Source organism: Silurus meridionalis, chromosome 3, assembly GCF_014805685.1.
Source record: "Silurus meridionalis isolate SWU-2019-XX chromosome 3, ASM1480568v1, whole genome shotgun sequence".
Classification (NCBI taxonomy): Eukaryota; Metazoa; Chordata; class Actinopteri; order Siluriformes; family Siluridae; genus Silurus; species Silurus meridionalis.
In genome coordinates, this window is record NC_060886.1 from 19,963,226 (window position 1) to 19,975,422 (window position 12,197).

Genomic DNA, 12,197 nt, shown 5'->3' on the forward strand with positions numbered 1-12,197 from the left:
TTTGTTTTTTTGAGAATTGTGGAAGAACATAGCACCTTTGAAAGACCTCTTAATTTTTATGTGAGCTGAAGTTCAGAAACTATTCTAAATGAAAGTAAATTAAAGTCCTAAAGGCTTAGTTGTTTCAGAGCTGTTAACTGTTTAAACAATCCCTCTCAGCAACAAGATACAGTCATGTTTCAATATTTTGCAAATTGTTATTTAACTCGAATTGTTTATCAAGACACAAAAGCAGATACCTGATGAAAACTGAAGGCTCATACCCATCTTCTGATCTCAAACACAAAAAGATTTGATCTAACCATTCCGATCATTTTAGAGAGTACTACAGCTCTCCTGCCACAGATTGGGCTGTGATTTAGAAATGTTTTTGAAAAGTGCCATATGTCTGCAGTGAGTCACTCTGACTGTGATGAATATGGTTAAGTTTGTAAATAGAGAGAAGAGAAAAAATCCAGAAGATTTGGATTTTAATTTAGAAAATGCATTTGAATCAAGGCATCATGGGGAATCAATTGAACCCATTTAATATTCTTCTTAAACATCATTTTAACAACTTGACACTGAATATCCAAATCACACTTATCAGAACTGTGAATGCAAAATCGTTCCTGTCTGTTTCCCTTTTGGTCTCTTTAGCAGCTCGTACAAGAACCCTTAAATCTGTTTTGTTTTGTTTTTTATAATCCAGAGAAAACAGGAAACTTTGACTCAGAAAAAAACACGAAGCAGAGAGTAAATGTTAATTTAAAACATGAAATCATGTCAACATGAAATCCACAAGTCTGACTTGGGGGAAAAAGAAATACACGATGCTTGCTGCTTTTAACAATTGGAAATATCCGTTCTGATATAATGTTTTCTCTGATACACATGAATATTACATATTGTACTAATAGACAACTTTTCCCACCTAATGAACAAGGACAATAAGGCTTTTGCATACTGTACTCCCCTGACCACAGATGGCAACAACATGCTTTTTCAAAATATTGGTTGCTGTTTCCCAGCAGGAAGTGACATCAGATGCACATCAAAGTCAGCTATGACTGTTACCATGGCATGACTACAAAAATGTGGGCCAGAGATTGATCTACATAGACAAGCAGATCCAGAATGAACAAGAAATCATTGCATCATTATGATAAAAAAAAGCATGTTCAATATTATGTCAAGCACTGATACACAAGTAACTGTTCATTCTGCCTTTCATGCTTCACCATCATGCCTCATTCCAGCACATTTGATTTAGCACCCCTTTTATGCTTATGCTTGTTGAACACCCATTTCAAATCTGTGGGCATTAATATGGAGTTCATCTTCCATTTCCTGCTATGAAAGGCTTTCCCACTACATACAGACACCAGAGCATTAGTAATGTCAGGCACTGGTTAAGGCTTGGCATACAGTCTGTGCAAGGGCATTATCATGCTAGAACAGGTTTGGATTAAACCCCTTAGATCCAGTGAAGAGAAAATTCAAAATCAATTCTACACTTCTGTCAAATGCTTTACCACTACTCCAACTTCACTTGCTGAGGGTAAGTGATACACTGTAACCCCACACTTTAACTCTGTGCTTGGTATTGATTGTGCAGATCACTTTTCCCTCTAAATCGATTTCCTAAAAGATTTTCACTGCAACTTAAAAAAAACATTCAGATAATGCAAGAAACATTTTACAAAGTTTTTCCATTGGAATACTTCTTAGGCCTAAAACCCTCCAAAATTACAAGATGGCAGACTTCAACCTTAATTAGTGTTGGATGATGCTTAATTAACAGATTTTAGTTTTAGGTGTGTCATTGAATGAATCATGGTGATTGAAGCTCAGATTATTAATCTGTATTTTCCTATGGAATAAATGCAGATAAAACAGTGAAGGTAAATGATTGGGAAGGAACTGGTCCAAGGAGTTTCCTGTCGTTGGATTTGTTGATCTGTCAAAGCAGTTTTGCCTCATGACATATTACTGTGTTTGTGTAGAAGACAGTCGAAAATGTAAATTATTTTTCAGCACAATAGAAAACCCAGGAGCTAAACAGCCACTGAAACACTCTGTAGCAGTGATTATGAACCTAAAATTGTATTTATCCAATTATACAAGTCCACAGTTCCTGTGACAATTCCAATTATTGTCTTTGTGGAGTTTTCTATGTTCTTTTAAAGGCTGTTTGGGTTTATTCTAGGTTATCATCTTCCTTTCTATTTAGCAAAAACATGCAGGCAGAGGACTAATTTTCCTGGTATAACTAAGACTGTGTGTGTATATACACATGGTGCAATGGCCTCATATCCAGAGTGTTTTCCCACCTTGTATACATGGTTACAGTCATAGGCTCTGGATCCTCCAGTTCCACATGACACTGACCAGGATGAAGTGCTTACTGAAGATGAATGAATGAAATTGATTTATCCATTTATCTTCGGTAACCGCTTTATTTACGTTTTTTAAGATACAGTGGGTCCAACAGCTATCCTGGAAACAAGGTAGGAATAATGCACGTCACTACAGAATGCAGAAAGAATAAGTTCATCCAGGATGCAGTCTTTATTAGTTCTTTTGTAAGAGCTTTTCCAGGAAGTAAATAAAGCCTTTTTGCATGTTATATAAAAAAAAAAAAAAAAGAAAATAAAAATAAAACATCAACGTTGAGACTTTAATTTTAAATAGAAATGCAAATCTGGGCATTACTGAACAAAGTTTTTGCAGTAAAACTGACACGGATACTGTTGCCCCACCTCTCTCCGGTAATCATCAGGTTTGTTGATAGTGGCCTTGTAGGATGCTGATGTTGCACAGAGTCCTAGTATTTGTGAGACTAATGTTCAGGTGCTATCTTTTATTTATGTTGTCATCTCTTGGTCTGGCAGAGTTCCCACTTGCAGTGACAATAGAATGGTCTTGATGCTATAATCAGCCTTTTGTCTTGTGTGTTCATCTGAGAAATCTCTGTGGTTTTGATTTGCCTATCCTCACTCGGATACCCATTCACTTGCCAAACACCTGCTATGCTTGGAACACATTGCTGCTGCAGTCAATATCATCACATGGATTCTCTATTAATTGGTTTCTTCGAAATGTGTTCTCACAATCTTCCAATGCTACTGCTTTCTGTACACCTGGAGCTACTAGATCTCTACCTGGATTTCTATAAAGCTGCTTAGTAAGAATGTATATTATTAAAAGTGCTACATCGTATGTATGAACATTGTGCAATACTTGAACTAAATATAAAACTCATTGCTTTGCTGCAAATCACATTTTACACTTTAACGTCATGATATGCCTTAATACTACACTTTAACTCTATGGTTCATGCTTTAAACGTCAACCCTATAGTTCAACCGTATTTGACACCCCCACAGCCCAATATTATACCTCAACACTATGTCCTATGCTAGTTTTCCATTCTTCCTACATCATTTATACTACCGTGTATTTTTGGCATTTTGAAGCATGACCTCTTTTCCTTCTTTGTGATTTTTTTTTTTTTACTCTTCTAAAAGACAGGAAAAAAATGGCAAGAAACATGTTTGCAAAATATCACACACATACTGTTAGACATGTAGACACTATGTACACAGACATCTAATAGTCTCTGTTCTTCAATGGTCAAAACATTATTTTTTTGCTAATTCAGTTTTACAGCAATACTGTGATGTGTTTCCTGGTACCATTAAAGCACCTAACAGTGTAAACAATTTTAAATATATATTTCATAATATATTTCAGCAAAAATGCTTTAATGCATTTTTAAAATGTTCTTCCTTTTCATAGAAAAAGAATACCAACTTAATTATAAATATAACCAAAAAAATAAATACAATACATTCACTATAATAGCAAAGTTTATATTAAAAAAAGAAACATCAAGTATAATTTACAGAGTGGTTTTTTTTTTTTTTTTGTCAGTCCGAGCTGTAAATAATAAAAGTTCTGTAAATAAACAGAATTTGTATTGCACTTGAACAGACACCCCAAATGATCAGAAACATTCTGGATTACTGTTACACCACACTACATCAACAGGAGGACTTGTTGAACTGCTTGCATTTTTGGCTTATGAAGAAAACCACTGAAGTGAGTGGGTAACTGATACATTAAGGGGAAAAAAGAAAAAGAAAAAAAAAAAAAAAGAAGGCTTGCTTTGTTTACAAATTTAAAGCAGCAGTAGTCGATTCTATTCCAGGATTTCAGCCAGGTCTAGTATATTTGTTTCAAGAGCTCAGTCCATCTTCGCTGAAAAAATCTCCTCATACTGTGTCCTGCCCGTCCAATTTCAGAGTTATCCTCATTGAACTTTTCACAGTTCTCAAAAACCAAGTTAACATCAATGATAAATGTCTCCAAATTCAGGTACCTGGAAATGAACACACATATGTAATTAAAACAGATTATTTAGAATCCTCAAAAATGGGTCCAGTGTATAGCATGTGCCTCCCTACCAGCCTTATTTTAGTAACAAAAAAGACAAAAATACCAGTAAGTGAGTAACCTCCCTAAAAGTTTTATCTGAATGGTGGCCCAGTGGATGTTACAGTTCTTGAAATCTATCAAACAGCAAAAAAAAAAAAAAAAAAAAAAAGGTGTCCTACAAAAGCCTGTCCAACAAACATCTGTCATACAAATGCCTTGTTTAGTAAAGAGCCAATAACTATTACATTCAAACTTAAAATTAATATGATGTGAAAACTTCCCCAGGCCACCACACATACTTTTCACATTCAGTAAAGCTGTTGTTTGGGCAGAGATACATACTGGCTGTTGGAAAGTTTCTCCCGAATGGTGGAGAAGTCCATCGGTTTCTTGATGACTTTGCGGTATCCAGGGACTGATTTGGGATTGACAGGATTCATAAATGGCCAGGCGTCCTGATGAGTTTGCAGCTCTGTCAAAAGCAATCTGCAAAGTAAAAAGGCACACATGGACTTTAAGACTAACAAATAAATAAAATCAAACCAAGATAACTAGATGCTCAATTATCCAATAAGTACATTTTAATTTATACAGAACAATTAAAATAATGTCTGCAGGTCTAAGTGCCATACTCATACACACATACACAAATGAGGGGAAAAATTATGGTAGTATCAGGCTGCAAAATAGTCTGCAATATACTGAAAATAGTGTATAATGCGATTATGTATGGATAGATAGACAGACAGACAGACTCTGAGAACACTATAGTTTGACACTACAAGGTCTTTCTGTATCTATTGGACTGTTTTGATTTGAAGCAGCTGGTAGATGTATATACCAAGGGACATGCTTTAGATCTGGTCATTTTCTGGTCTTTTCTTATTAGTTGTATTATTAGTACTATTATTTATTGTTCTTTTTTTAATTATTTTTTCTTCTATGCTTAAAAAAAAGTGCAATAAGATGCTACTTTTAATGGCGCTATATAAAATAAAGATTATTATTATTATTATGCCAAATAGAAAACAGAATTCTTCAAAAGTATGAAAAAATTTTAATATAACATGTACATAAGTATTCAGACCCTTTGCAACACTTGAAATTTAGCTCAGGGCCTCCCCTTTCACTTGATTGTTGGTGAGAAGCTTCTACACCTTGTCCACCTGTGGTAAATTAATTTAATGGGCATGATCAAAGGCCTCACAGTTAACAATGCATATCAGAGCAAAAACGGACCATGAGGTCAAAGAAACTGCTTGCAGAGCTCAGAGCCAGGTTTCTGGGAACTCTACAGAAAATTGCTGCTGCACAGAAGATTCCCCAGGAGAACAGTGGCCTCCGAAATTCTCAAAATTAAAAAAATTTGGCACAATCAGGACTTCCATGAGCTAGTCGCCCAGCCAAACTGAGCAATAAGCTCCAGAGATCCTGTGTAGAGATAGGACAAAAATCCAGAACAACAACAACCACTACATCCCTCCACTGATCTGGGCTGTATGGCAGAGTGGCAAGACGGAAGCCTCTCTTCAGTGCAAACCCCATGAAGGCCCACCCATGAAGGCCACCCGAAGCTAAGGACTCTTAGACTGTGTGGAAAAAGATTTGTTGTTCTGATGAAACCAGATTTAACTGTTAGGAAATCAGAAACGCTCATCACCTGCCCAATACCATCCTAGCAATAAAGCATGGTGGTGGCAGAATCATGCTGTGGGGGTGTTTTTTAGCAGCACGGACTGAAAGGCTCATCAGGGTTGAGGCAAAGCTAAGTGGAGCAAAGTACAGAGATATCTTCAAATAAAATCCTTTTACCAACGGCCGAAATTTTACATTCCAACATGACAAAGACCCTACACACACAGCCAAGACAACACAGGAGTGGCTTACAGACAAAACTGTGAATGTCCTAGAGTGGCCCAGCCAGAAAACTGACTTGGAGAGACCTGGAAATGACTTTCCACCAACAGTCCCTCTCCAACCTGACGCAGCTTGAGAGGATTTGCCAAGATAATATTGGAAAATCCCCAATCCAGATGTGCAAAGCTTATTGGGTCATACCCAAAAGACTTGAGGCTGTAACCGCTGCTGAAGGTACTTGTATGAAATCTTATGTACATGTTTCAGTATTTTGTTTTTAATAAATGTTTCTACGAACATACATTATATATTAGGGCTGTTAATTGATTAAAATATTTAATCGCGATTAATCTCATGATTGTCATGAGTTAACTTAATTCCACATTCTTATACGTTTTAAATGTACCTTAAATAATTGCTTTTCAGGTTTTGAATACTCTTATCAACATGGGGATGGACACAATCTATGCAAATGTATGTTTATTATTAGTAAAACCATACTCAACATAGAGCATGAACACAAAATATTATTGTAAATGTTTTAGCAATTTCTGGCAAGTAAATTTTAAGTAATTATGGTGTTTTAAATGACAAATCATAAGCACACCAAATTGAACTTTTTCCATGTTTCCTCACGGACGGTTTTAATTGCCGGATGTGTGCATCATGCAGATTTTGGTGCTTGATTTGAGACTTGGTGCAACAGTAAAACAAATGTTTAGTGATTAAAAATAATATTTAGCAAAGGAGTTTTATACTGTTTATTTTTTTTTATATACGAGTCAAGAGAGGGTGTCGGGGAAAAATGTATGTTCCATTGAGGGTTTTAATTTTGCCTCTTTTAAATGTATTTATATTTTTTATTAAAATAGTAAAACAGAAATGGATGCATTAATCGCGCGTTAATAAAACCTGTGCCAACGCGTTCATTTTGACAGACATAATTATACATTAGGATACATACACAACAGATATTTCCCATATGTGTTCACTTTAAATGAAGTGCCTGATACCTGCAGAGCTCCAGGTCTTTACTGTTGTCTCGAGTGGTTTGAGGATTTTTAAGTTGTGTTGCACTCTCCTGCTTAGAGGTGCTGGTGGAAAGGTTGTCCTCTAATTTTCTCTTTCTTGCTTCCTTTCCTACTTTCTTGGGTGTGCTACTGGCACTGCTGCTGCCTGTGTCATTCTCAGAGCCCTCTCCTGTCACACAGGCTTTCTTGCTGCGTTTGGCTCCTGACAGTTTTTCACCCCCTCCACTGTTTCGACTAGACTGTTTCTTACTCTTCTGAGGTGAGTCATTCGCCTGTAAAGAAAAAAGCATGAGAAGAAGGAACACAAAGCATTATATAAAGTTAAAAAAATTATTGCATGCATAGTGCATATGTCTTTTGAATTTCAAAAATTACTGCATTGATGAAAACATGAGGGTAGTGCTTCAGCAATGAATAGTTTCTGTTACACTGCGTGCAAGTTGAACACCCTGGTCATGCATCATATTAACGATTAGGTTAATATGTGTGAATTTCCGTTTTGTATATTGTTTTATTTTAACTCAAAGTACAGCTTCCCTAACCTTGGCTATGCAGGCAGGGCAGAACCAATCTCCCTCAGGGATGGTAGTGATTTTGGGATTATGGCAGTACGTGTGGCATCCTTTATCACAGCCATCACACAACAGCAGCAGCTCGTCATTGTCCCCCTTCTGGCATAACTGGCAGTACTGACAGCAACACAACACAGCACTGACACTCAGCATCATCAGGGAACAAAGCACCGCTCCTTCTGCCTTTTATAAATCCTTATTATGACTGCCATAATTGCTCCTATCTTTTGTATAGATAGGAGGAATAGCCAATTGGAATAAATGAAGATTATTTATTATTGAGCCAGTGTGTATGTATCTTCCTCACCACTTTCATGATAGATCTTTCCCATGCAATAGAACGCTGTAACTTCTGCAGGCAGAGTGAAAGCTGGGCACCACTACGCACTTCGCTCAGTGCTTTCCTCCACAGCTTCATCCCTGGAGCCACGTCTTCTACACCTCTGTGTGATAAATGTAAGGAATTTATCACTCACAAGGTACAGAGAACATCCACACCCATATTAATGCAAGTGAAATACAGAGAAAACAGTACAAATCACTCAATGTCAAATCATCATCAAATCATCAATCAATGTACTGTGCCCCTTAACAAAATATCAATTTCTGATTATATAGTCTGTTATTTAGTACCCACAAAATTTATCATCACTAGCATATCATTTCTACCCCTGCCTTCAATTCAACTGCATATAGTCCATTTCTGTTTATAGGTTGAAAGCTCATTAAAATATTGCCAAAAATGACTGGTTACTAGTTACAATGCCACTAAAGAAATATCATCTGCATCATTTAATTGTCATGATAATGTACCTGAAAAACTGGGCTATGTCTTAAAGAACAATGGCAAAGAACTGTGCATTTTACAGAAAAGGTTTATTTGACTTTCTAAAGACCATTCATAAGACCTCACATTTGTAACCCACATAAACGTTATAAAATGATCGACTTTAGTATATGTGTGGTGCTCTTTTGAAGACAGAATGTCATGAATCACAAATTGAATTTGTTAATTCCATTGAATATGTCTTGCTCTGAATAGTTTGTTTTTGCTAAAATGCACAAAAATAGTGTTTCTTCATCAAAAATCTGGTGCCTGATTTGCAGAGAATGAAGGAATTTGTTTATGGCAAGCTGTGGATGGATGCGACCAATGAAGTTTCCAATATACCACTGTGATGCACGCAAATATAATCAACAAGCCATTCGCATTGCAACCGTAAGCCATATACAAATAGTGTACACAAAGTAGTGAGAGGAGAGAAGGCGACGTGCCAGACGAAAGAAAGAAAACCAGCCAACATAAGTGGAAGGATCTTACTGGAAAAAGAAAGAGAAAGAAAAAGAGAGAGAGCAAGTACACGGTCAAATAAATACAATGATGGGAGACAACAAAGACACTAGATGACCTACCCATCACATTCAGAACTAGTTGCTGTTGCAGGAGCTGGTATGCTAACCGCACCCCGGTTATCCACAGTAATCTGGATGGTGCTGCTTAAGGGACTCTTCAGGTACCTTCTTTCGATGTTTCGCTCCAGCTCGAATAAATGTGCCACTGCTATGTCCAGTGGGTTATTGGCATGTCGCACAATGTCTGTGCTTTCATTTTGGACCACTGCCTTGTGCTCATAATAAAGCAGGTCTTCCCTCTCAGACTGTGGCTCTGTGGGCATCCAGCCCTAAATAACAGAAAGAAAAAAAAGGAAATATACCCATCCACCCCATAGTCTATTTAAAGAATTGGAAAAAGCAGCAACTAGACATTTACTTTTACTTGTAGACTGGAAGAGGTGACCCTGCGCTCTAGCTCCTCCACCTGTTGCAGAACAGCAATATCCATGTCCATGGCATGCTCCTCAACACACCATCTCTGCACAGTCTCCTCACACACCTGGCTCTGCTCCAGCTCACATACATTAATCACTGCAGCTGTACACATACAGAAATACATTCATACATTTCATAAAGATGGAAAGGAAAAAAATCATATAAGCTGTAAAATGTTTAGTTAGGAAATCAGTTAAAGAATCCCTGAAAACAGAATAATTACATTAGCCAGACCAACTGAATGGCAAGACAGCAAATTACTGTTAGACATTTTCAAATTCTAAAAATATTATTAAAATATGATTCAACATTTCTTGTATTCTTAATACACATGTGCATTTTTGATTGTTATTGAGCTATAAGGGTTACCATCTTTGTTCTTTGCACAGACTTGAGTGAGGTACTCCATGTGTTTTTGGATTTGTTTCTGTAGGACTCTCTCTCTGATCCCACGAGGGTGACAAGCATTTGCTACATGGTTTAACTCGGAGCTGGACACTTTCCACCACCCGGTGAGCATCTCTACAACATACGCATACAGTACTTTCAGACAGCGTCCAAAACACAAAAGTCAAATCTTCTTCAGTCATTAATACTGTCCTACCTTGTGGAATAGGTTGTGGGGCGGGAAGGTCCTGACTTTTAGCCATTTCTAATGCAGGTGATTTCTCACACAATGGTACTGGGGACTCACTTTTATTGGTGGAAACACTGGGGGTAAGGTCAGGGTTCCCAGGTTTTGGTGACAAGTACATGCCATTGAAGGTCATATTTGGACTAATCATTTCAGTTGGCCAGAGGGAGAATGGCAACCCCATGTGCTTCATCTGCAAATAAAATAGAAACACACTTTTAAATGCCAGTCTCTTAGTTCTTATCTTGCTTCTTTTTTCATTTGTTGCTGTTACATACCTGAAGTCCTTCTATTAAAAAGTTAGTGACTGTTGCAGTAGCAGAGGGGCTGACAGAACAGTTGATGTTCTGGCTGTTGGTGGAAGAAAAAGCAGAGGTGGACTGGGTCGTGCTGTTCTCCGTGGCAGGTGTTGAGGCTTTGCCACTGCAGGATGATGGATTTGTAGAACTGGCTGTCATAGAAAACTCATCACACGGTGAACGTGGCAGCAGACTGAACCAGTGAGCATGTTTCTCTGACAAAGTCTTATAAAGTTGGTCACCATGTAGGTAATATTGCTGGTTGGCATTGTGGGCAGAGCCTAGTGGAAGAGTGCTGTCCTTAGATTTAATTTCTTGGTTTAAGTTAGTAGAAATGGTGTTGGGTAACATTGTTGAAGTGTTTGTAAGTAAGTGGGGAGCAGTAGAAATTACGCCTTGGGCATCAGTGCAGGACTTCTTTGCGACCTCTAGCAATTTGCTGAGCTTGGAAAATGAACTTGGTTTTTGCAGGAACAGATTAAAGAGCTATTTTCTTGCTTTAGATCCTGAAGAGAGTTTTCAAGTTTTGCCTGTGGGCTGTCACAAGGTTCCTTAGTTGGTACCTCTGCGAGTTCCTCTTTCACTGAAATCCACTGAGCACTCTGCAGCCTCTCAGGCTCTTGCGGCTCTGAAAAAGGGCAAAACCCCACTCATTATATCACTTCACACATATGGATTTGTGATAGCGATTACACTAACGATTGCCATTAGTGGAACTTATGCCGTTGTATGCTATATTATTTTATATTACTAGTATTTTTTTTTTTATATTAAATATCCATGTGTTAATTACCAGTTTGGGTTTTAGAGAAAGTCATATTCACAGTGAAATTTATAAATGTTCTTACCATCTCTACTTGCTGTACTCTCAACAAACACGCCTCCGCAATGAGGAAGGGCCCAGTAGCGCCTTTTATAGCGATCCTGACCTAGCATCATCGACTGCAGAGAGTGTGAAGACTCAAAGAGCTTACGACGAATCAGAAGCTGTTGCTAAAGGGCAAGGGATGTAATTAGAATTCAGTGTATGTTTTTAATCACCGTATAACCCTTATATGAAAAATAATAATAATAGTGTCAGTTATAAGGCAAATCAACAGACTCTTTACCGACAAGGGCATGTGACACGTCGAAACACTCAGCACAATGGGTGAAGTTGATTGGCACATAAATTGGTGACATCACATGTTCAATAACCAATTAACTTACGATACAATTTACAGTTGTGGCGACATGGAACCTATTAAAATGTTTAGCACTGTCAGGAGGGTCACAGTCTGTGTACCATATTGGCGCTACATGATGTGGGTGTTAAGCAACAAACATCCATCAAAATCTGCAAAACGGATACATGGCATGTTCAAGCACATTGATGAGAGTTGACTGCTTGGTAATATAGTGCAGTCACTTGACTTTATTGGCGCCGCTCATTCAGAAATAACGTTAAACATGAACATTCTGTAAAGCTGCTTTAAAACAATGTCCATTGTGAAAAGCGCTATAGAAAAAACTTGTCTGGTCTTGACTTGACTCGCCTTACATTTTACCAGACAAT

At 37.6% G+C, this 12,197-nt stretch overlaps 1 protein-coding gene across 1 annotated transcript in view; it reads right to left on the reverse strand.

The window, feature by feature from the left end:
• Positions 1–3,535: 3,535 nt before the first annotated feature.
• LOC124382672 (bromodomain adjacent to zinc finger domain protein 2B) overlaps positions 3,536–12,197 on the reverse strand; it is a 50,217-nt gene continuing 41,555 nt past the window's right edge. Inside the window, 12 exon segments of the mRNA XM_046844771.1 lie at positions 3,536–4,363; positions 4,762–4,905; positions 7,290–7,579; positions 7,850–7,996; positions 8,187–8,322; positions 9,293–9,561; positions 9,651–9,811; positions 10,079–10,231; positions 10,314–10,536; positions 10,622–11,071; positions 11,074–11,270; positions 11,491–11,635. Of these exon segments, the coding sequence (XP_046700727.1) occupies positions 4,207–4,363; positions 4,762–4,905; positions 7,290–7,579; positions 7,850–7,996; positions 8,187–8,322; positions 9,293–9,561; positions 9,651–9,811; positions 10,079–10,231; positions 10,314–10,536; positions 10,622–11,071; positions 11,074–11,270; positions 11,491–11,635 (2,472 nt within the window). The 3' untranslated portion in view covers positions 3,536–4,206.